This window comes from Lepeophtheirus salmonis, chromosome 4 (assembly GCF_016086655.4).
Source record: "Lepeophtheirus salmonis chromosome 4, UVic_Lsal_1.4, whole genome shotgun sequence".
NCBI classification, from domain to species: Eukaryota; Metazoa; Arthropoda; class Copepoda; order Siphonostomatoida; family Caligidae; genus Lepeophtheirus; species Lepeophtheirus salmonis.
This window is the reverse complement of record NC_052134.2, coordinates 2,879,415-2,905,080: the sequence shown is the minus strand read 5'-3', so window position 1 is coordinate 2,905,080 and position 25,666 is coordinate 2,879,415. Positions and strand designations below refer to the sequence as shown.

Sequence of the window (25,666 nt, the reverse complement as noted above, 5' to 3'; positions counted from 1 at the left end):
CTGATTACATCTATAAAGTTTAGAAGGTATTTTTTTTTTTAAATAATTGTAATTTCTGATTCGAAAAACTGATGACTTTATAGATTAAAGACATAATAGAACACTCAAGTGGAGTCTATTACTTTTTGAGTCAACACATGTATATATTAATTACTAGATTTTTAAAGATTTAGTACGTTCGATATATTAAAAAGGAAAAGAAACCGGCAATATGAAGAATGATTCAGATGATAACAACATTGCTGTCATGACGTTTTATTATTCCCTTTTCGAGCATGAAACAGAGTTACTCTTTGTAATTTTTGGACAAGCAGACTTAATTTTCTCTCCAGAAGAATGACAGAACTGTAATAAAAACGTGTGAAAATATAAAGAAACTCTTCAAATTACCAACTACAAAATCCTTAGAATTTACTACTCTAAAAATAAAGCCATAAACTTTTATAATTTCCTAATTTTAAAAGAGATTTTTTCGAGGCATCATTAATTAAAAACATTTAGCAATGAAGGAGAAGTTGCATATGTACGGAAGAGGTATAAAAAGAAGAAGAGAGGGGGAAATGCCTCACATTCCTATGAAACTTTGAAGAAAAAGAAAAAAATTATTAAAAATGATGTGAAATTCCATCATGACAGGATCATTCCCCTTCCCTACTTTTCTTTCCGTTTTTAGCATTTTATATTTGATAATAGAGCCAAGGTATAATACAAATAGGAGAAACGGCTTTATCTATTATATAATAAATATGATTTTTGCATTCCGATTCGTTCTTCTATGTTAATGGGTCATAAGGAAGAACCAAGGAGTTCACATCTCATTATTGATTGATTCCCGCAAAAAAAAAGTATATATATATATTATGAACAGGAATCTATAAAACAACTTTCCGGGGATATACAGCTTTTTACTCGGGTAAATAAATTTTACACGGCCTCAAAATGTACCTGATAGGTAGAGTCGTATAAAATATGACCAACCAGTATATTCAAACAATATATAATGAACGTGGTAACCCTGAAAATTTAAAAAATGGTTTTGTGTATAGCAGCTTAGCTGCTATACGTTTATTAGAATAGCTGAGAATAATTATGAAACAAACATAAATCCCACTCTACATCTCTATAAAGCACAAAGGCATTTGGTAGGAGTTACTCGAACCTCGATCCTCAATTATACTATTAGTCCAACAAGGACTTGATTTACCTCATAACTCCCAAACAGGGTTACTCTACGTCTTTTATGTGCACAATTACTTAATACTTGGATGTTCTTTCCTCAAAAATGAAAATATACTTTTAAAGGCATACTTTATAGGCAGAGCATTAGTCCCCTCTTGAAATCCTGAGCGCACTCCCACACAGTTACTAATTTTGTGTGCACTCTCAGGCTCCCATTCAATTTTTAAAGGAATGGGTGCACTCCCCTCCATTAAAAATGAGCGTTGTATAGGTGTATTTGAATTTAACAACTCTATAGGATTCCAATTAAATTCCTCAAATGTATAAAAACTATTTATTCCAAAAATATGCAGAGAAATAAGGAATCAATAAAACTCAAATCTCTAAAATTACATTTAAAATAAATAAAAAAAAAACAATAAAATGATTTATCCATGTTTGATGTTTTAAATTTTATATATTTGATTCATTGCCACAAGTACATTTTTTTTTCCAAAGATTTCATCTTTTAAACTCTGACATCTATCCTTAAATAATTGACCACCTTTATGAAATATTCTCTCAACAGTACCTGAGGACAGCAGTATATCAATCAAAAAGTAATATTTGTGCTTGATTAAATCTAACGACAATTCTGCCAAATATTCAAATTATTTTCATTAATAAAAATTAAAATGTTAATGTGTAATGATTCACATACATTTCAAGACTACCGTTTGATTTGTGACAACCACTCATTATTTGTAATAGCTTATAATTATCCAAATAATAGTTTTAATTAAAATAGGTGTGTCAAGAATTTTTTATTTGTCTATTGAGTACAAAAAGTTGGGAACCACTGTGTTTAGGGGACATGTAATTACGAGTTTTTGTGTATTATCATCCAATTAAACCTGATAATTAGTTTGAGGGGGAATAGAGGGTTATTTTTGCGTAAGATTTTGAGATCTTATGTAAATTTTACGACATACGACAGGAGAAAGCCACAGATATAGCAGTGAAAAATTAAATTCTATATTATTTTGAGACATAACTTCCACCGCCTTGTCTTGCAATCTTTAAAATGATTCTTCAATCCTCAATTTTTTTATGTTATCTCATAAAAGCTAGAAACGTAAAAAGTAATCTGAATTTATATAAATAAATGAAAATTTGATATTTTTCTTCATAAACTATGTACATTCACTGACTTCAGAAAAAAGAAAGAAAACAAACAATATTATAAACTCCATTGAATAGACTATATTTCGTTCTATATCATAATAATATTTTTCTATAAAGCAGTCACTTGACAAAATTATAAAACTATTTTCTTTTGTATTTAAATAGTTTAGTAATGAAATTATAAAGTTGATTCCATTATTTTTGGGTACTAAGTATGTACTCTTATGTATGTATTAGACTTTACTTATAAAGTATGTCTTTATTAAAACTATATGAAGAAAAAACTTCTTTTTTTTTTTTTTGCAAGATTTCTGTGCATAGATAGTAAAAATACAATATTAACTTCATAAAGAAGTGCTTAACCAAATTATTTTATGAATGATACATTAAAGTAAGTTGTCTTTCATATTATGTTTGTAGATTTTTTTTCTCCCATTTTTTTTTTTTTTGCATTACACTGCATCATTACTGCTCTCACTGTTATAAAAAAAATACTTGCTACTTAAAAAAAGACTACTTGATATGTATAAGTCCCTAAAAAAACCATTTTTGTTCTTCTTTTTTTTAACATACGTTCATTAGACGGTTCTTCAAATGATGTTTCGAAATGTGGGGGACCTTGTCCAAAAATATTCTTCTTGATAAAAAGAAATATCAAGTTAGATTTATCTTTGGACTTGACTAGATGGTGTTAGAAAGATAAGATTTCGTGCTACAAAAAAACAACTTTTGAGACAGTTTGTGGCTGTTAGACTCATTATTATTTAAGCGCAGGTGAAAGTTTGACACTATCAAAGAGATGAATACTTTTAGGAGTACTAATACTGTAACAGCCAATTAGAAGCAATTTTGGTTTTGTAAATTCCGTTTTAATCATTTTGATCTCAAATATGTACTACGCTCTGGAAGAACAATGATCGAAAATATGGATCAAATAATTGAAATCGTCAAGGCCGACCGTCATGTAAACACTGTTTTGAATCCTAAAGAGGTAAGCATTAATTGCAAAAAAAATTAAAAAACAGTTAAGAAAAATCCATAAAAAATAATATAATTCTACAGCCAATATAATTAAATAGATCCTTACTATAAGATGCTTACAATCTAACACGAGTTTGAATTGGCTTTTTGAAGGCTTATCAACTCAAAAAGAAAAGGAAATAACATAGTCCAAATTTTATGTCATAAAAACTGCAGAATTGCGATTAGTGTCATATCTGTCTTTATTTAAGACTGAGTACCAGGGTCTAGTTTGACCCTATCCAGTTGGTCCTTAATTAAGATAACGTTGATCTCTCTTGATTTGATTTTTTTTATCCACTTCTATTTATTTATTTCGACCAGCTGCGATAAACAAAGGCTATAAAGGTTGACTTATGTTTAATGGTTTTAAAATTTAAAAATAATCATTCTTAATTAAAGTAAATCATTTAAAATACAAATATTAAAATTCTTAAAAATAACATGATAGTGAAAAGATAAGATAAAAAAATAAACAACAAATGTAAAGAATATATATTTACGTATCACACACAAAAAAAGAATTGACTAAAAAGTGCTTGTGTTGAGCCTCACCTCCCTGGGGAAAGCGAAATGGTATTGTATTCCAAATACATGTCCATTTGTAATAGACACTATCCTTATAATTGTCAATCTTTTGGTTTTGGTAGGGATAATTCTAAGTAATCAGGTACCACCTTAAGTCTTGGGTGGATGAACTCATAAGTTACTAAATTTAGTATAAACATCTCTGACAGCGTTTAAATAAGAACAGATGATTTACATATCATCCACGTATTTAAATGTATTTTCCGTAAAATTATCCTCTAAGTCGTTGATTTAAATGTCTAAGTGTGTGAGTCCAAGTACCCTACCTTGCAAAACAGATGAAGTAATGTCACAATGCTCAGAAACAGTGGAACGGATCACTACACTTTGTATCCTATTCGTCATCCAAGAAGTAAGCACTTGTAACTACCGAACTTTCATACTGATGTTAGATCATTTATAGAGAAGTTCCCCGTGAGGGACTTTATCGAAGGCCTTGCTAAAATTAAAGTATATAACATCACAGTCAAGGTTACAGTTACGACGACAGACGATAACATCCCAGAAAGAAATTCAATTTGAGACACACGACATATTAGGACGGAATCCGTGTTGCCTACTAAAAATAGGTGTATTACTCTCAAGGAATGATTGTAGATTCCGGGTAATGATTCACTCCATTGTTTTACCAACATGGCTTGTAAGGGATATGGTTTTTTTAATTAGAAGGATCAAGAGGATCTCCCTTTTTAAAGATGGGAACTACATTGGCTATTTTTGAATCATTGAATCCCTCTGTCTGGTATAATGGAAAAAGAACATCGGATATTTACAATCACATAACAAACTTCATAAGAAGAAACTAAACATTCAGAGAGGGACAGGGCCCAAGGAATCATATCAATAAGATCCTAAAGTACTCGATTCAGATCGGGTTGATAGACTAATGCAAAATACGTGCTAAAGCAAGAAGTTATCCCAACATCATTTAAGACCTTCATTATTTTGTATGGAACCAATTCCACTATTACCAGAATCTACTATCTTCTTTCTAATATATGATTTAAGAGGTTTCATATTAGAATGAAAAAGTTTTAATAGTAGCTCAATCTCATTTTTAATTCTATTTTGTTTAATAAGTTGGACAACATTTTTTTCGTATTTTTTTTAGCAAAGTAGATTATATAATTATATAACTAAGTAAAATATAATTTGTTCGTATTATATTGCATTAGAATGAAAACAGGAATGCTTTTTGCAAGATATGTGATATGATCTTAATACATATTTCATATATCTTATTTGCCTTAATAAACCATTGACATTTTTAGGAAAAATTCCAAGTAATGCGAGTTAAAGATCGAATGTTTTCTTGACATCAATACATACATAAACACCGAAATTAGTTTCAAAAAAGATTCAACTCTCTATTAACTTCTGTGGTGGATTTTAAAAACGCAAAAATATATTTAAAATGTTTTATTAATTTGTTAGATACTTACTCAAGGAAAATACTTTACAGTCATCATACTTTCGAGTTCTATTCGAATATAAATTCATATTTATTCTAATTCTTGACATAAGTTGATCAAATATTATATATTTAACATTTTTAAGAATATTAGCAATCTATCTAGTAAGTAAAAATCAACTTATAATTGCACTGCGTGTGAAGAACATTATGGATGTTGTACATAAATATTATATTATAGGTATCAATCAATCAAATACAATAAATTCCAATTAATAATAGCATAATGTGTATTTTTGAAAGATTGAAAAAACAAATTCGTAAAAATGTAAGACTTTTAAGGAAAATATGGGACGATATTTTTCAAATTTCATTTAACAGTTGGTGCATTAAAGGATATCACAAATTTGCCAGAAAACAATATTAATTTTGGATGTTGTTAAAACTTATTAATCAATGTTCATTCAAGTTTTATCGGTCCTTCATATAATACTAAAAATCGGTTCCATCGGTCAAAACTCTTTCTACATGGCTTCATTATTACAAATATTGGAGAGTAAAGTACCTAAACTTACCGTTTTGAGTTAGTTTTGTACAACTTTAAGTATCTTACAAGCACGAAAATAGTTTGTTATTATTTTGATATACTTCAGACATAATTTAAGTTAACCACCCAATTAGAATATTTATATTCAATCTAATGGCATCAATTTTAGTCATTTAGCATAAGTATCCATGGAGTTATTTGTCTTCATTTTTTTTTTTTTTTATTTCAATTTATGAAAAGTAATTGTAAAAATCGTTTTATTAGATATAAAAGCAATTGACTGATTTTCATCAATCTCAGCAATAAAAATTAAAAAGTTAGATTTCCATTAGTTTAATTTTGCACATATTAACGTGTACGACAAAAAAATCTTTACACTTCGTTTTTGCTACATAAATTAAGGTTTTTGTGAATGTGGTAAAATTGTTCCGGTCAAATACTAAAAAAACCAAAAAAAAACAAGATCTTCTGAAGCGTCTTAGAAGCAGATAAAATACCATCTGAACGTGACCATTTCGCCCCGCGCACTTTTGGACGCTGGCAAGAAACCAACAGAGATTCCAAAGTAGTTTGGGATCTCCAAAATGAGCCCGTACATGAACATGCTGTTCCAGGAAGATAATACGCCTGCACCCACATCCAAAAAGGCACAAAAATGCATGGAGGACAGACTTCCTTTCTGATCAAAGAAAATGTGGCCCCTAAATACCAGATGCCAACTCATTGGATTTCATTTTTTAGGTATACCTGTTGAGTTCAAGCCCTGCACCGTCTGTCACCCCCATATCAACAACCTCAAGGATACCATCAACCAGCACAGAGATGCTATATCTGAGGACTATATTTGCAATGGGTGCAAGGCCTTCCATGGGGCCTAGAAGTCATCATTGCTCCCAACGGGGTCCTTATTGATGATTAGGTTAGCCAAGACATTATATTCATTATTTCTATTTCATTGACATACCCTATTACAACTAGTTGCTGAAATACATCTTGATAAAGTTCTAGATTGAAAGTGTAAATATTTTTTCGCAGCACACGGTATTTCCTAAAAAAATGTATCCCTCTAAAATCAAACCACGCCAAAAAGGACTATGTTGATATAGCCTCTATAGTGAATCATTATCCAATTTGAAATTTTTAGTAAATGACGTATCATTTCTTCTATTTGATTATTTTACACGTCATATATATTTTTATTTTTAACATAGTAGATAACCGTATTTAATTACAAATGAAATGAATGACTCTTACCTGCCCATTCCAGGAGAAAAAGTAGAAAAGGAAGAATGGAGATAAAGGAATGATTACTCATAATGATGGAGGTAACGTTTTGACCATTCTCATAAGGGAACTTTGATCAATAAAATCCTTGATTTTTCCATTATAAACAGTCCCCTACAAAAAGAAAGCATTTCATTATTGAATGAAAAGTCAGAATTAAAACTTGAGAATAAAACAAAATTCGGAAATGTTATTTTATGATATTTTTTTCATTCTATATTTATTTAAGGTTGCATAATCTCTCTTCCCCTCTGCCTTTGACATTTTAGCATGAATGTACGTACACATAACCTTTAGAACAGATTAATTATGTCAGCATATTTTAGATTACTTTTATTTTGTTATTGATGTTCAAAATTTAATACATTATGTCACGATTTGAATAGTTCTAATATATTTCCTCTTTGTTTTTCTGTTTCTATTATGCAAAAAAAAATATTCAATTTTTTTGATATTTTTGAATCCTTTTCGATTTGATTTTTTTTTTTACTATGATGAACACTATTCTTGACAATCATAACATCTTTCATTCTTCAAAAATATAAAAAATGTTCTATTTAAAGAGAGACATTTGTACAATTTTGCAAGTCCTTTGTACAATTTTTTATTTACATGATGATGAGGTAGTTTAAATGACTTAGAAACAGTAACAAACATGACTAGAGGGATTATTGATTTGTAAAAGGCCCTCTGCATGAATATTATTGTTATTGATTCCAGTTCTTATAGTTAGTTAGACGTCATAATGAAAATTATATATATATGTGGGGAAAAAGTTTGTTTACTAAAGGTTGCTGCTTTTTCTATGTGTATTAGAGTGGTTTATAGATACAAGCCATAAAAAATGTTTCTTTCTCATACAATCCCAAGCTCCTCACCAAGTTTAATGTTCTCCTCACCCCTTTTCTAATCCTAGTATCTTGAGAGAAGTTCTGGCTTTTGAAAATAGAATATATTTTTTATATGACTGCTTTAATATTCAAATCAAAAAATAATAAACAATATTAGAGTCGTTCAAAAACCCTTACACAACTGCCCAACTTCGGAAGCGTGTTCCTCCTCTTTATCTATCAGGCTCTCATTTTTAATGACCTATTATTTAAAGGAATTTTTGTTATAATTTTATTGACCAATTTTTTATAAGAATGAGCGTGCTCCTTCTCATAAATCTTGGGCGATGTTGACTTTGCAAAAGAGTAATTTGTCAGAAGGCAACCATAAAATTCAAGAATGTTCAAAAAACCACATCAAAAAATACTTAATTAATTTATTCTGACTTATTAGGTCCATTGAGATATATTTCAAATATATGATGCATAAATACGAGGTATATAATAAAAGTCTTAAGAAATCCTAGCAAATCAAACTGAAATGACTTCAAATTACTGTAAACTACTTATTTTAAATGGTACTCTACTAAATTAATATTAGAAACGGTCATGAGAGTGGCATTTCTTTGTCTTGGCCTTAGTCAGCATTCAACAACTATTTAATAAAATACTTGATATTATAAATATTTCAAAACACTCGTGTACAGCTTTACAATGTTTAAAACTCTTCCCTTTGTCTTTCTCTTTCCTTGACCTTAGGGCGTACAAATATGTTTTGCTTTCCTAAGGACAACATTAATGTTTTTTACCGTCTGTCCCCCTAAAAAAAGGTTAAAAAGTCTTCACTCAGGGGCTTGCACGCAAAAAAGTTTTCAAAAATGGAAGAACGTCACTATAAATTATATTTAAAACAGGATATTCCCACAAAAAATGATTGGTTGTCTCCATTAAACTCCAAAAGGGCATTCTCCACGTTTGTCTTGATAAAATTATTTAGTTTCAATTTCCAGGGGACCGGGTAATATACAATCAGTAAACCGTTTTTCTACCAAAGTCAGGAATTTAGAACTATTTTTTGGAAAAAAAATAAAAATATTAAATTTTTCCAAAAAAATTTAAAAAAACCTATAGCTATTCACAAAAAATTAAAATATTAAATTTTTCCAAAAAAATTTAAAAAAACCTATAGCTATTCACAAAAAATTGAAATATTAAATTTTCTAGTAAACATGAATAATTCTTTAAATTGAGAGGTGATATGCCCCTCAAGCTCAATTTCTGCAGACACCCTTGAACCTGTTTGACACGCAGGATAATGAAAATAACTTATTTATTTTGCGAATACCCTGTAAAATATGCAGAAATTTAAAGCTATTGAACGTGAGTTTTCATTGATATTTTTTAAGATTTTTCGTATAACGAAAATATATGTATTTCTAAAGATTAAGCACATTTAAAAATACATTACACAGAATAAAACAATCTACGCCCACATGAAGTAATTTATTATTATTACTTTTAAAGCCAAGGACTCTTAAAAACGGCTTTGATTTCCCACAAATAAACATACATAATAAAAAGCTTAAAGCTATATATGCGTATACATGCCATTCTAAATAAATTTATTAATTGCTGCAGTCGTACTATTAAAAGGCACGTAACATTATTTCTACTTTGATTTAAGTAAGAGCTGTGTAAGAATTGGTTGGTGTTTTTTTCTTTGGTTTCAAAGAACTTGTTTTTTTCCATGAAAACTAATACATTATTTGTCAAAATGAAGTTGTAACTAATTATAAAATAAGGAAACCCATTTCTTTAATACAATAAATAGTATTTTCATTTAACTAATTTATATGTAAGTGTGTAAGAGGGACAATGTCAACAATTGTTGTTTTTGATTAAATAGGAAAAAAATGGCGCTAATGTACTCAGTTGTCAAAATAAACAAATGATTAAGTATATAAACATCTATTAATAAATAATAATAAACCCAAGATGGTGGCACTGTCCTCGTGTTTTCTTAACAAACTGCTAGTAAGTAAACAACGTTTAGGCCCCATAATACGGAGTTGTATTGACTTTGACATGTCAAAATTCTACCAAAAATCCATACTAGTAGAATTTTTTTTTATTTTAACATGTTAATTTTAATGCAAATTACATTAGAGTGCGACTTTTCAAATATTGCAACCTTGGTTAAAACGGTAGCACTAGTTTAGTTTATATATATATACGAGGGTGATCTGAAAAGTTTTCGACCGAAGTTATTAAGATACAATACTTTTTTTCTGAATTTTTATTTTTCGACATAGTCTTGTTGTAACTCTACACACTCCTGCCACCGATACTTCCATCTCTGTAGCACGTCTAACTAGTACTCGGTACCCAACCTGTTCCTTAACGTTGTTATGAGGCACTCCCGCTCGGAGGAGGGCTGCATTTTCGATCCTCTTTGTATCCTGATTGGACATGGTCTCACGTGTGGAAGTTGTTAGCTCTCACAGGAAGGATATTTATTTATTTTAACAGTAAAAATACGAAACAATCACATTGGCTGCCACAAAACCTCTTAAAAAGTATATTTACATCATTGGTAAATAATTTTGCGCGGCCCGGTATGACCGCTTTTGTACAAATATATTTTAAAGGTTACACATTCAAAAAAAATATTCCATGACAGCTCGATACTCTACTTGGCCCATTTTCACAAAAACACTCAAACCGACTCACTCAAACAACTATTATGTAACAACTGCGCTCCCAAAATGGTGGAAATTTTAATGAGTAACTGTCAATAGATACTAAATAGATGTGACTAGCTTTTATTTACCTCTTCACTTTGAGGTCATAAACTTTTCAGACCACCCTCGTAATTTATTGACTCCAATTTCCTAGGTCAGATAAAACCGAATATACTATTAAAATGTTTTAAAATATCTTATTGGTACACTTCCCTCTTACGAATAGGAGGGGAAATAAATTAAACTAAAGAATATTGTTTTAGAAAAAATCACCAGACTTTTTATGCATGGTTAATTATTAGCTTTCAATTTATTATTGAGTATTAAGAGATCAATGATTTATGTACTGATATTATATGTAAATCACTGATTAGCAGAAATGGTAAAAGTGTCAGCGTAAAAACTACGCCTGAGAAAATGTCATACAAAATATAGAAATAGCTATAAACTATGGTATTTCTTGCTACGGTTGGAATTGTAAAAATGGGGAAGGATCAATAAGAACGTTAATGAACTTGTAAAAAATATGCACTAGATATAGAGAAGGATTTATGAGTATTTCCTTCATCTCAAAGATAATCGTTGCTAATGTTATAAAATGTCAAGACAAGACAGATTTAATATACAAATCTGTTCTTCTCCAGAGAATCAGTTATGGCCATCGTATTCAAATTTCAAAGAAGGTTTTGAATACCAAATAGTATTATGCATAGAATTGATTTGATCTATGATACATCATTTCTCTCAAATATGGCCTTTATATTTAATAGGCATCATATATTTTTTTGTTAAGTACAGTTTGCAATAACTCTCATAGCTGAATAAAGATTGTTTATTTATAGAAATGAAAGGTAATTAATATGAAAGAAATACAAATGTACTCAAAATTCATTTTTAAGAACAATTATTCTCCTTTCTTTTTTTTGACGAGATGCATATATTAAATATGCAAATTATATTATTGTTTCGAGAAAAACTAACATTTTCTCGCTTAAAAATAATTCATTTTGAATGTTGTACGTAGGCCGCTATATATATTTCTGGTCTAATAATGAAAATACGAATATATATATATAATCAAAAATGGTTTATTGTGCTCAAAGTATTCTCCATCATGATTTATACAATTTTGCTTGCGCTCAAACCAATTGTCGAAACTCTTTTTCCACTTCAATTGAGACACCTCCCAAATATGGTTTTTAAACACTTCAACAGCATCCTGTGGCGACGAAAATCGTTGACCACGCATTTTTCCTTGATGTGCAGGAATAAAAAGAAGTCATTGGATGCCAAGTCAGGGATGTACGGCGGATGACACATCAATTCGACGTTTTGGTCGGTCAAAAACGCGCTGATGTAGCCTATGTGTGAGAGCTCGCATTGTCATTGTGAACAATGATTCGTCTTCTCTTGTTCGTTTTTTGAACTTCTCCCAAGACTTCAGGCAAAAAAATTGTGTTGTACCACTCAGAATTGACCGTCCTACGATGCTCAACTAGAACAGTCGCCACATGACCAGTTTTGCCGATGAAACAGGCGACTATTTGCTTCGAAGTGCTTCTGCCACAAACAATTGTCGTTGTATTTGGCTCGTCTTCGAAGATCCACATGGTCGATTGTTGTTTTGTTTTGGAATCATACGCATAGATCCATGATTTGCCACCTGTGACGATCATATAAACGTCTTTTGAAGCACCGTGAGTGTTTTTTTCAACATTTCTTTGCACCAATTGACACGAGCCTTCTTTTGAGTGATTGTCAAATGGTGTATGATCCAATGAGAACAAGCCTTTTTTACAGCCAGGTGTTCATGCAATATCGAATGTATGCTGGTGGAAGAAATGCCCAATGATGCTTCTATCTCACAGTATGTCTAGTGACGATCTTGCATTATCTCTTCACGCACGGCATCAATGTTCTCTGGGACAACGGCCGTTTTTGGATGACCTTCACCAAAATTCGTCTTTGAGCGAGAATTGACCACGATTAAATTCATTAAACAAAGATTTAGGTTCGTCAATGCATTTTTGTCGTGATAATCCACGTAGAAAGTTGTGGAAAATGATTGCACGAAAATCTTTACGACTTAATTCCATTCTTTTGCCAAATTAATTTGTTCAAGTAAACAACATAAATGATGGTCGTAGGTAAAAAATTCTGAGCACGATTATGCTACAAAATTGTCAAACTTACCAAAGGAAATGTCAAATTTCACCTGGCAACACTTAGTGTAGCCAAGGCCAGAAATATATATAGCAGCCTGCGTATTTATGTTTTGTATCCTTTTCTACAATATACTTATGTTTTAAAAAGATAATTATTTCCATGGTGTCTCATTTATATTATTAAAATAGAGTGATAGCCGTTACTCGTTTTCATTTTTTCTCGCTCTATAATTTCATAGGTACACTAAAGAAACGCTTCGTTTATATGATCCTGGGCACCTTCTCTACAATAAAAATCGTGTATGAATGTATCGCAGTTACAATTTGTGAAGTATACTGCCGAAAGTGGGTATCGATTAACCTGAAATTTGACAAGTGAACACTTGAATGTTGCATTTTTAATAACCAAAATTAGGCAATTTTTTAGTAATAAATCCATAAAATGACAATATAAATTGTTTAATATTACTTTAATTCGTCAGATGGACTTGCACTGACAATGTATAAGTAAAAATTCTATTGTTACAACTATTCTATCTGTACTAGGAATTATTTTTAAAGTCAGTATACTTCCTTTTCTAGGAGTAACCATGAATCAAACCTACATACATTGATTTCAAGAGATTAATTTCTCCTAAGTACGCTGTCTACTGAGCTTTTAATTTTTTTAAACTGAAATTTATATTAATATATCTCCAATAAGATATTTTTCAAATGGCTATTGTTAATGCCTTGTATATTATCCAGTATGTATGTATATGCCTGTAAGTGCTTTTAAAAGAGGATATTAATGAATAGTGCGATTATGAGAGGTCTACCGTATTACGTATATTGTTATTAATTTCCATTAATTGAAATATGGCTCAACTTTGATCGTTTAAAAAGGACTTTAATGATATTTGTACATCATATATTTTGTATATATAATTAATTGAAAAGCACATATGAGTATTTTATGTACATATAATTACAATGTCATTATTTTCAATACCTAATGAATTTAATTTTGCCCAATAAGAGTAGAAGTTGATGTTTCGAGATAATTTATCACTCTACATATTTGAAGCATTTACATATAGGTATAATATTTTAAGTTGTTGAATTAATTTCAAATGTGTTGATGGACTGAATGCTGTAATATAATAAATTGAGAAAAGCTGTTACTAAAGTACTGAAAAGGAGATTACTGTTGCTGGGATAAAAGGTAATCTTGGTAACGTATGCACATTATTTCATAGAAACTATGTAAGGTCTGAGAAGTGTAAAGTAGATTTTTGTTCAAGATCCCATTATCAATAGAATATTAATAGAGTGAAATAACTCAGTGAACAATGCAGTTGTGAGAAATGCATCTCTTAGAATTAATATGCATTAGTTCAATTCCTGGGCCATCCTAATTTTGAAATAAATAAAAAAATACATTTTAGCTCATAATATTCGTTAAGGGGTCACAAATATGTTTTAAAAATAGTTTAAAAAAATCTGCTACAATCTGAATAAAATTTGTTCATTAACCTGATCCGTGGCTTTCTCAGATGATGCAAAGAAAGAATGTTAATATAATGGGGGAGGGAGGTAAAATGGCCAAAATGAATATTAAGTTGTGGTCTACATAAATTATGTTGGGTTACCTATTAGTGCATTACATATGATTTAAATTCGTCATAGTAATCTTTCTAGATTCTCAAAATCCAAATAGAAAGACAATTAAACCATACGTATTTATTTTATTGTATATAAACAATTAAATCTCAATTTGACCACACTTGGCCTCCACAATGGCCTGAATCCTAGGCCTTGCAGGTTTTATTTTTGGCATGTCAGCCCAATTCTTCTCTGAGGCATTCAAATTCACATGGGAGGTAGTACGGCCTTCCCCTTGATGGCATCCCAGATCCCATGGTCAAGAGGGTTACAGTCTGGTGAGGAAGGAGACAATATGACCATGTTATTCAAACCACTTTTGAGGTATTTTTGGCCTTGTGGGTTTCAAGCTTCCTCTCAAGGAAAAGTTGCAAGAGATCTCGTCATAACTAATTTTTAAGAAAAAATTTAAGAACTGCAGACACATATTTTCTTTTGCCCTCCACTTCATTTGTCCCTGGTAGGATGAAGAAAGTAAGTCGTTTTACAATCATTGTTTGTTTGTATTGCTTAACCAGTTGATATTCCGAATAATAAATTGGTAACTTACAAAGTAGGGCATTCAAACCTTTCCCTAGTTTCTCTCACGATTTGCTGGGATACGTTGTACAATATAAATGGAATCATCAAAATACATGTCATTATTACTTGAAAGAGCAAAAACAACAAATAACAAATCCAATGTTTTTTTTTAATTTTTATTTTTTGCAGCATTGTTTTTGCTCTAAACATGCAATTTTTCGTGATGTTGTTGTTTTAGGCACATGGATATATTTAAGGTGTTGCAATTATTTATATTTGAAAACATATGCATGCCTTGTTTCAAAAATCTGCAAAATCATTTGTTCATAATATCCAATTCATCATCTCTTATGATAATTGATATTAATATTGATTAATGTAACTTTAATGTAAGCTTTTACATTAAAGCTATCCATTAAAATATACAATTAATAAAAGATACAAAAAAGTAGAGAAAGCACTTTAAAAAATACGAACAAAACTTGTTTTTAAATAATAATTCTATTGTTCTAATTTTGGTTATTGTGGATAACATAATATGTATGTACATACAAAAATCTGCAATAAAACATGATATTATTTTTTATATTTCAACAAAACAAGAATTATATACAGAGAGACACAAAAATCTTATAAGAAACCTCCACGTTTCTTTATTAATATTCAATGAACCAAACGTTACTTTTTTCTTGTTGGTAATATAATGAGGTTTTTTTTTTTCCCAAGCCCGTATATTCTTTCATTCTTGAATCTAAATATTGCATATCATTCAGTCTGTAATCATGAAAAACTACAAATCTATTAGGCAATCAGTCAGGGCTACCACATCGATCATGTTTGTACACTAGACGGTACCGAAATGACAAAAGTTGGGAATTTAGTATGCCCTGATATTTTTTATTTAGCACCTTATTCCTTTATTCTTAATAAATAAAAATCAAGTAACTGGATTCAAATCGATAATTCAAAAGAAAGAACATCCAAATTTCCTTCTTTTTTTTTCTCAACATTTGAGAAATTTTCAAATAAAAACGCGTCCAGGAAAGAGGTTAAGCTGTCATGACGTTTTATTTGCAGTAAGCAAATAATTCAACACAAGTCCTACTCCGTATCAAGCAAGGACATATCTCAAGCTACTCCAATGTCGATCCTTAATTCTACTCTCAATCCAAGAGAGGCTTACACTTATAACTTTTCCAAAAATCCTCAGCGTTACTCTCAATCATCCATGAGCACAAATACTCGTGCTCACAATTTATACTTGGGTGTTATCTCCTCAAGAATGGAAGAATAATGTGAACACCATTAGTAAACTAAAAACTTTTTTTTTTTTTTTTCAATATTCCTTTAATTGGTCAGAATGAAATGAACGGAGTAAGTGTAAATAAATATTATATTTTTACATTGACTCTGTCAGAACTAGGAATGGTCTTAGAAGTCCTCATATACGAAGTATATTTTCACCTTTCGTAATGACCAAGATTGAACCTACGCAAATTGCGTACAAGAAAATGGTTTCTCAAAAGAACAATGTCCATTGAAAAAAACACTGTTTTGGTTGCCAACGATAAAACACCTGCACGCTAAAAAAAGGCTTAGGATTTACAACGCTATTCATTATCTTACATACAAACAGTTTATATTTAACATAACTGTACTTATTAGTATGTTTTTGTTTTAAGTTAGAATACTTGTTTATTTCTTAAAGTACAAATGGTTTCTCCTTATAATATCTCTAAACTAGAATTGAAATGTTTGAAAATAAATGGGGTTTGTAGCACTACGTTCGCAACACTAGAAGGTCATAAACAACGGTATCGAACTTTATCTATTTAATAATCCATTGATTGCATACTTCAAAGTTAGACGCAGTAATGTGACCATTCGAAGAATTAATTATCAACCCAACTTGAATTTCAAATTTTAAAAAAAAAAAAAACGAGTAGACTTCATGTTTTATTGAATCGGCTTGATTTTTATCACTAACTCACTTTTTTTTTTGCGGAGCTGTTGTCTCCAAGCGATTTTTTAATAAGTTTTTGAATAATGTCTAAGGTGAATCACGATTTTGCAACAAATTTTACAATCTCACAGTTATAAAAAAATTATCTCAATGGTGCTCATAAAGATCAAAATTATAATTTATTAACATCAGGCTTTCACAAAAATAATTTAGAATGTTTTGTTTTCGTAGAAAAGTTATTTTTAAGTTCCCTATAGTCTTATACCATCTCGTTTAAAAAAAAAAATTATAAAGAGATTACACAGTACATGTATAAATAAACATTTTAGCTTATAATTAGTTATCTAGAAAAAGGCATACTCATTCAACGCAAAAAATACATGAGATATACAATGACTTATGAAATGTCATTATTTAATATTGCTATAGAGTATACGGTGAAAAAAAAACGAAGTTTATTTTTCAAAATTCGAATTTAATTTTCAAGATAGTTTCCTTCAAGACCAATTCAATCAGTCCATCGCTTCTCTAAAATTTCGATGCCTTATTTATAGTACGATCTGTCAAATCCCTCAAACTAGGCGTCCGTTTCGGCAATATCCTCATCGTCCGATCCATATATTTTTCCCTGGAGCGTTTTTTTTTGTTGTTCTGAGAAGATCCAGTAGTCACTGGAGGCCAGATCTGGAGAATACGGTGGGTGCGGAAGTAATTCGAAGCGCAATTTTTATTTTCTTGCCAATGTTTTAGATACTTGTGACACGGTGCATTGCTTGATGAAATAGCATTTTTTTCTTCTTCATTTGGGGCTGTTTTTCCACGATTTCTTCCTTCAAACGCGCCAATAATCCCATATAATATTTGTTATTAATGGTTCTTCCTTTTCAAGGTAGTTGATGAACAAAATACATTGAGCATCTCAAAATACAGGGGTAAAAACCATACCAGCTGAATAATGCGTTTTTGATCGCTTTGTACCGTTTTCTTCATATGTTCTTCACTCAGCTGACGATCAATTTGACTCTGGTGTATAGTGCTGGGCCTAAGTTTCATTCATTGTCACATAACGTATAAAAAAATCCTTTTTATTCCGGTTAAACAGCTCCAAACAGCTCTCAGAATCATGGACACGTTGTTGCTTTTGGTACACTGTGAGCAAACGCGGTACCCATTTGGAAATCAGCTTTCTTGTGGACAAATGTTCATTAAAAATTGTGAAAACATTGGCTTGTGATATATTAAAGATGTAAGCTGTATCATGCAACTTCATTTTACGGTTTACTAAAATCATTTTGTGGACTTTTTGGATGTTTTTCGGTACGTCCAGAGCGTTCAGCATCACTGGTGCTTGTTCGGCCACGTTTGAAGTCACCAAACCAACGTTCTACTATTGCTTTCGATGGAGCAGAGCTGGATAACATTTATCAAGCCAAGTTTTTGCTGGGACGGTACTTTTCCCCATCAAAAAGCAATGCTTCATCAAAACACAAAGTTCAGTAGCGTCACTTAGAGCACTGTAATTTGTTAAAAAATGATCAGATCATCTTGAAATTTTGACGTATGAAGAATGGATTTTTCGAGAAATAATATGCATTTTGTATTAGTATTGTCATCTATATGTCAGCCTCGGGACTTATTGACCCACCGGTTATAACTTTTTTTAAATATTAAGAACAAATCAATCTTTACAAAGATACAGTTTTTAGAATCTTGAAAACGGGGTAAATTAAATTTGTGTCAAATCAAGGGGGATATTATTGTATTTGATTGCCAGCTTTACTTAATGAAGTTCAATTGATCCTTAGAATCTTGATAAAAGAGGAATGCTATGGTTCTATAGACTCAATCATTAGTTTTCTAAGATTTTCCAATTTAAAAGTTCCCTTAATCATTTATTTTACTACGTTATTTAGGAGATATCTTTAATTCCTGACGTAACTTGTGCACTTAAAACATCACCATTTTTAGGCTTGAGCATTAAACAAAGACCTGAGTTATTAGTAGAATTCAAATTTTGTATTTTTCTTCCATTGGAGCGGTATAGTTTATTCACACGTACTTTAAATGCTTCTCAGACACTGAGATTTTTGAAGAGAATGTTTACTAAAGGGGTTTTAATTATTTTTCAAATGAAAATCAAAACGATATTTTCAATTATGCTTTTATTTTGTATAATCTCATCAAATTAGCAGTTTTATTATTTCAACCAATAAAACTGTTTGTGTTTCATTTATCTTCTATTTTCGGAAAACAATGTGCATTATTGTTTTTTTTTTAAATGTATTTATAACTTATGCAACAATAAAATTAACAATTTGCCCATAACTTTCAAATTGGGAAGCACAAGACATCTCAAAATGTGATCATTGCAGTTCCAGTACCATGTAAAAAAAGGCGTAGAGGATCTTAAAATGGAGTTTGTATGTTCTCTGACTGGGAAAAATCATAGTATATTTAAAAAAATATATATTTATACAAAGAACAAGACACTCTAAACTATAGTGTAAATATAATATACGCTCTGTTAGACAGGTCTGGAGTTTCAAAAGACCCTTATCTAGAGGTATTAATAAATAATGAATGATAGACTCCATAGCTCAACCAAACAATTTATCAAAAAAAAAAAAACTAGACAAATGATTTGTGATATTAAATATTTAGGAGTGGAAATTTATGCTATATTTGAACACTTGTAGTTAAATATGCGTAGTTAATTGGTATGTATGTTGAACATACATATTTTCACACCAATCAATTGTTATTTACAGGTGGATAAAAGGGGTTTTGTGAGTCCTAGACCATGAAAAAGGGAAGATCTATGTGATTCATCTCAGCATACTACTGTATCTATTTTTATGTCAACTCTAAATTTGTCAAATCTTGTCTTTTATTAGTATCCCTTATTTGTTGATATTCTGAGGCACAGATTAGGATTAGGATACTTTCTCCTTAATATTCAGGGTGTTTTTTTAAAGGATCCTATAACAATTTCAAAATGGGTCAAATCTGTAAGAGTTAATTAACCAAGTTTTTGTATGATTAAATTTTAAAAATTTAATCATACAAAAAAAGAAAATTACCCAATTTGTTCTTGCTTTGTAACCACTTTGCATGTGGCCTGCACAGTTTTTTGTGAGAGTTGTCGTCCCAAAAAGGCGTAAAATGAACAAAAAAGGTAGTCTTTGATAGTTCTCGAAACATATTTGGTCTTCTTCTCAACTCTTTGTTATATGAAATTTAAAAAACTCATATCTGATCAAAAGAGAGGCAAAATGTTATTCACCCATAAGTGTTTAACGTAATTCTTCCACTAATTTTACACTTTTAAAAGGGTATGAGGAATGCCCTCATTCTGTTGGAAGTTTTCCTTTTGGTTTGTCTTGGCTTAACATACCCATAGCCTTTGTCTTTAAAAATATCTACTTTTTTTTTTACACCGTCTGGAGTCCGATGTTTTAGAAGCATCATAGCTTCATTTCTTAAAATATATCGCTCTCGTTGACTTGAGTTCAAAGAAGATGAAACATTTTTTAGTACTTTGAAAAAAATAATTTTTGTCATTTTATCATCTGAAGCGCCCATCCTTATGCAAGTAGCGATATTTGTCATTAAAATAGGGGACCGTTTAAAAAAGCCACCATGAATAAAACATTAGGTAAATTAAAATAGTATGTTGTCACTGCGTATTTTTGGTTAAAGTTAATTTTCCTTTACAAATCAAAAAATATGTCACTTATTTTGGTAAAAAGCATTAGAGGGTGGTTTTTTTCATAAACTCTACCCCAAACTTTTAATACATACTATTTTTGCTCTCTTTTACTTCATACGGAGTAGCAATTGCGTTCATTTCTTGCATCTTATAGCTGCTTTGTACCTAATTTAATAAAACATCATGACAGCTAAGCTTCCTTCAAAACATTCTTCAGACTACCAAAGTTACCATGCCATTTTTCAAGGCTTCTTAGTATAGCAGAAAGTCATACTTTCTACAACTCTAAAAATGAATATTGCTAACTGCAAAATATAACTTTTATTATGGAATTTATGACATCAATGAAAATCTTTTGCTCTTTTTATTCTAATGCCATTAAATATTAACAATAAAAATAATAATTTATAATAAAATTGTCAAAAGTACATAAATATGCCTCGAACTCATAGAAAGTTTCACAATGAATCAAAAGAATACGTAAAGATATGATTTAATCATCGTGATAAATACACCATTGAGAAAAAATATCGAATCAATAGTTGGGAATATTAATACATAATTAATTATTTATACACTTATAAGTATTTATATCTCAAGAAGTTTCGTAAGGGTACTTTTATATATTTTTTTAAGATGTGTTTTTTTTTTATCTTAATATATTTTATATAAAAGTATAGTGGGTGTATGTGTACAAATTTGAAGACATATAAATATTTTTATTTTTTTTTTAAATGAAGTGCTATCATATTACATCTATTTTGGACAGCAATTCAGAGCTTCGTTTTTTTAGTTATGTTTTAAACATACTTTATTCTATTGTTAGTTATTACTTTAAGACTAATCCGACTAACTGAGTGAGACCCAAAACTTGAAATAGTATGAATAAATCTCGAAAAACGTGATTTTAATGGAATCAAAAGAGACAAATCTTTGGATGTATTTAAATACAACATTAAGCTATATTTTTTTTCAGTAGGTGTGTCTTCCTTCTCGAACAATAGCAGCATCTACATACCGATTCCAACAGATTGGCAGCTCTTTACGATGATAATCGTGTCAATGGTGTACCACGATGTTGTGATAGAAGCTCGGAGTGAATCCAATTTGTATGAGAAGTATGGCAGACATTCTACTCCAATACGCCCCAGACTGGAAAGCCGAGGGTAGCGCTGGAGGAGAGCCACATGGAGTCATCTAAATTCCTGCTAAATATGGTTTGGTTCTTTCTGACTGTACGGGACTTTAATGACCTTTTTGATATTGTAAGCAGTCTGAATGAAATTTCTATCGGAGTCTGCAGCCTTTTGGGCACTGATAATGACGCATAGGAGATCGCACACTCTTTTCTTCTTGCTCCGACATTTGTTTATTTTTGCATCAGCTATCGTTTGATTGTGTAATGGAACCCCGTAATTAATAAGAAATGGGATGAAATCGTAATTAAATGCTACTGCAAGTTTTTTGTCTTCGCTCTGAATAGGCTAATTTTTAGACATAAAGATCAATTTTTTATTTAAAAACTATAATTTAAATGAAGGAAGGTTTTGAGATGTTTAGAATATATTAGAGTCTCTGCACTAATGGGTTTAAACATGGAGTACTTGTATGCGGAACTACACTTCATAAAACTCATGACAAATTAAAATCCTTTCATTTTTTGTTATATTTATACAACAACAATAAAAAATGGGATTTTTGTTAAAAAAAATATATACATTAAACTTTCATTTTTTTAAAGAAAAAATTAGGTTATATAACAATTTCTTTTTTTTTAATTTATGCTATATTTATGCAAATCACGGAGTTATTTTTTTTTTTTTGGTGGGGCATCGTTATACATCAGTGCCCTATGTATGTATGTATACATATATTTAAATATCTCATCAGGAACCAATCGATATTTCATATTGTTATAATGTTATTTCCCCCCCCCCTTCAATATTTTTAAGAGACTTTTTTATATACAAATTTGTTCCCCTTATTTCTCCTTTCAAAATAAAGACAAATTACTCAAAAGAGTCTGTTTCTGTATGAAAATAGTTATTTTTGGTAGATTGCTCCATTTAAGGGCAAAAGTATTGAGTAAAAAATAATCAAAGTACAAATTGAAGAATACAAAAAGATTCCTTCTAATTATGTCCATAGATATGTGAAAAGAGTTGAATCGTGAATTCGGTTTTTTCTTCATTTGCAATGAAAAAAAAATGGTATTTTTTATTTAGCAGAGAGTAATTTATGTTACAATCAGGAAAAATTTGTACTATAGCTAAGACGGTTTTGAAAAAATGTGGAGTCACTATGACAAATTATTTTTCTACCATAGTAGGCGGGAATTAATTCAAGAGATAGACAAAAGCTATTATATAGACGAGGGAAAAACTTTTCCCTCAGGAATACAATTATAAATGGTACAGACTTTCGTACAGAAGGGACAAATTATCAAAATCAGAAATAATACAATATGCCTTTTGTACAAAACATCACAAATTTTGCACCTGATTTCCGTTTTTTGCTGACTCATATATCACTCCACACAACCCCGTTAATGGTTTTTTTAATAAACCTTTTTCAACTTAAATTCTAAAAGTTTTACCCCCTCCCCCCTTAAAATTTCATAGGGACGGCCCTGGCCCCAAAACATGTGTTGAAGCTGACAACCCACTTTGGACTACGTGCCTCACTAAATGGACGTCTCAAAGAAATACTAATTGTTTGAATAACTAAGATTTTCAGAGGGTTTACCTCAGTGTTGACGGATCTGCTTGGATTTTTGAAATATTCAACATATTCAGTCTCAACATTATTATATATATATATATAAATGTGGAACAATAGGGTTTGTTACTTAAATAGTGTATTTAATACTTTATATCTTTCAAAAAAAAAAAAAAGGTTCCCAAACTGCATCAAAAGCCCATGAAATCTTTTGTGTACCAGTTAAAGAGATCTGTACAATATCCATAAACAACAATCAACCTTTATCTGAGAGACTTTTATTATTTAAATTTTGCATCGTTTATCAAAGACAACGAGATGCAAGCCTCAATGCAAGGATAGAGATATAGTCAAGCTTGTTTAAATGCATCCATCAAGAAAAAAAAATAAAGGGGAAATGTCTACTTAGAGCTGATATTTTGTGAGATGAAAGTTTTTAAGTCAAGCATGTAATCGTCCAATATATCTATCATTATTATTAATATTCAGGACAAGTTCATGCTCAGCCCTTCCAGGATAATTGGAGGCCTTGTTCAAATAAAGAGGCAATAAATGAACCTATCCGTAAAGGAATGAAACCGTTCTTCTTACCTGGGAAGGAGGATCCTTTGAGCAATGATTTAGCTTTGAAATAAACACTGATTTCTAGAGCATTTCCTTTACTTGACTCGTCTAAATCCTTTATAAATTATTTTAATAATTTGTCTAAATGAATATGTAAATATACAAAAAAAAAAGCACAGAAAAATGTCCACTCCTTACAAGGGCTTTCACTCAACTACTAAGAAAAAGGGGTAGAAAAGAATTACTTATATTCTTTTCAGAAGAATATATATATTTTTATTCTCCGTCGTCTTCGCAGTTTTTTTTCCTCCCTATTTTTCTTCAAAAGCCGCGCTGAAGAACCCTTTTTTAGTATGTATATCAAAGCTACATAATAATGTTAAAAGAAGAAGAGAAGTAGAAGACGAACGAGGGGGCAAGTTTTTGTTTTTTTGGTCATGACATGTTGAAGGAGGGAGGTTGAAAGAGAGGGAAAGAAAATGAGAGGTTCTGTAAAATGTCCAGATAAATTTTGTTTATTTTTCATTATATGCTATAAAAATCCTTTAACAAGTTATTTATATTATATTATATATAATAATGGCTTACTTATATAATTAACTTGGAAATACATCAATAGTCTGAAGAGCCAATACAAAAAGCTTCAGAAAATATGCATTTGTACGATTTTTATGAGAGTATCAATATTTTTTTAGTAGTTACGGAACCAAAGTTAATATCTTTATTTATTGATGTTTTAGCTAAAATTATCAGGAAAGACGACGTAAGAGGAAATTGTTATACAGGATGCACACAAGATTTTTTTCCCAAAAACTTTTTTCTCCAAGCAGTTATCAGATTAAGAAATACAACCAGATTCTAAAAACATGATGGATTTTGATTGGTTTCAGTTTAAAATCACATCCGACTTCAATTATTAAAGTCTCTATAAGAGGCTGAAAGTGCAAAACAGCATTTGCCTCGACAAATCGTGGAATTCCTTCTTGATATGACGGATAAGTTCGTCTTTGGTGCTGGAGGAAGTTGCCTTGGTTTTTTCGTTTGCTCGCACACAACACAAAAAGAAAATCAATTAAAGTTTATCGTTAGTTAATATCAATCCCTTGGACCAACCATCAAATTGGCATAGAGAATAACTTTGTGTTTAGGGCTACCAAATAGTTTTTTTTTCATCTATTATGTACTTTATACATTCAAACGGCAGTTATATGAATAAAAGTTTATTTAAAAAACCCGAAATGATCAAACCTGGACTAAATTGGTATTGATATACATAGTTTTTTTTTTAATAGTTTGACATCATGACACCTTCTTGTCATAATATTACCCTTTTTTCAAAAGTTTAATTAAAAAAAAGGGGACCAAAAAAGTTAGACAATGAGAAAATCCCTTCAACTGTTGGACTATTGGATGTGATATATTAAAAAGTTAATCAGATATATGTAATTTCAGTTCAGTAGATCAAAGAACAGAACATTTAAAAAAATGCCGAATTTTACAGACTAAATTGTCCTTATAAGGTTATTTCATATTTAATCTACACCAATGGATTTTCTGCATCATATATTCATTTTATGTTAGCAATGTTTCGGACATAAAATGGCAATTTTTGTGATC

The 25,666-nt window shown here is 30.4% G+C and overlaps 1 protein-coding gene across 6 annotated transcripts in view; it reads right to left on the bottom strand.

Moving 5' to 3' along the window:
- The window catches only part of LOC121116377 (cell adhesion molecule Dscam1), a 272,908-nt gene extending 248,617 nt beyond the window's left edge, over positions 1-24,291 (bottom strand). For all 6 annotated transcript variants that reach the window (XM_040710627.2, XM_040710628.2, XM_040710629.2 and 3 more), the window contains exons 1-2: positions 24,077-24,291; positions 7,164-7,307 (exon numbers count right to left, since the gene is read on the bottom strand). In XM_040710627.2, the coding sequence (XP_040566561.1) occupies positions 7,164-7,224 (61 nt within the window). In that variant the 5' untranslated portion in view covers positions 7,225-7,307; positions 24,077-24,291. The remainder of the gene's footprint in view (positions 1-7,163; positions 7,308-24,076) is intronic.
- Between the last annotated feature and the right edge of the window lie 1,375 nt (positions 24,292-25,666).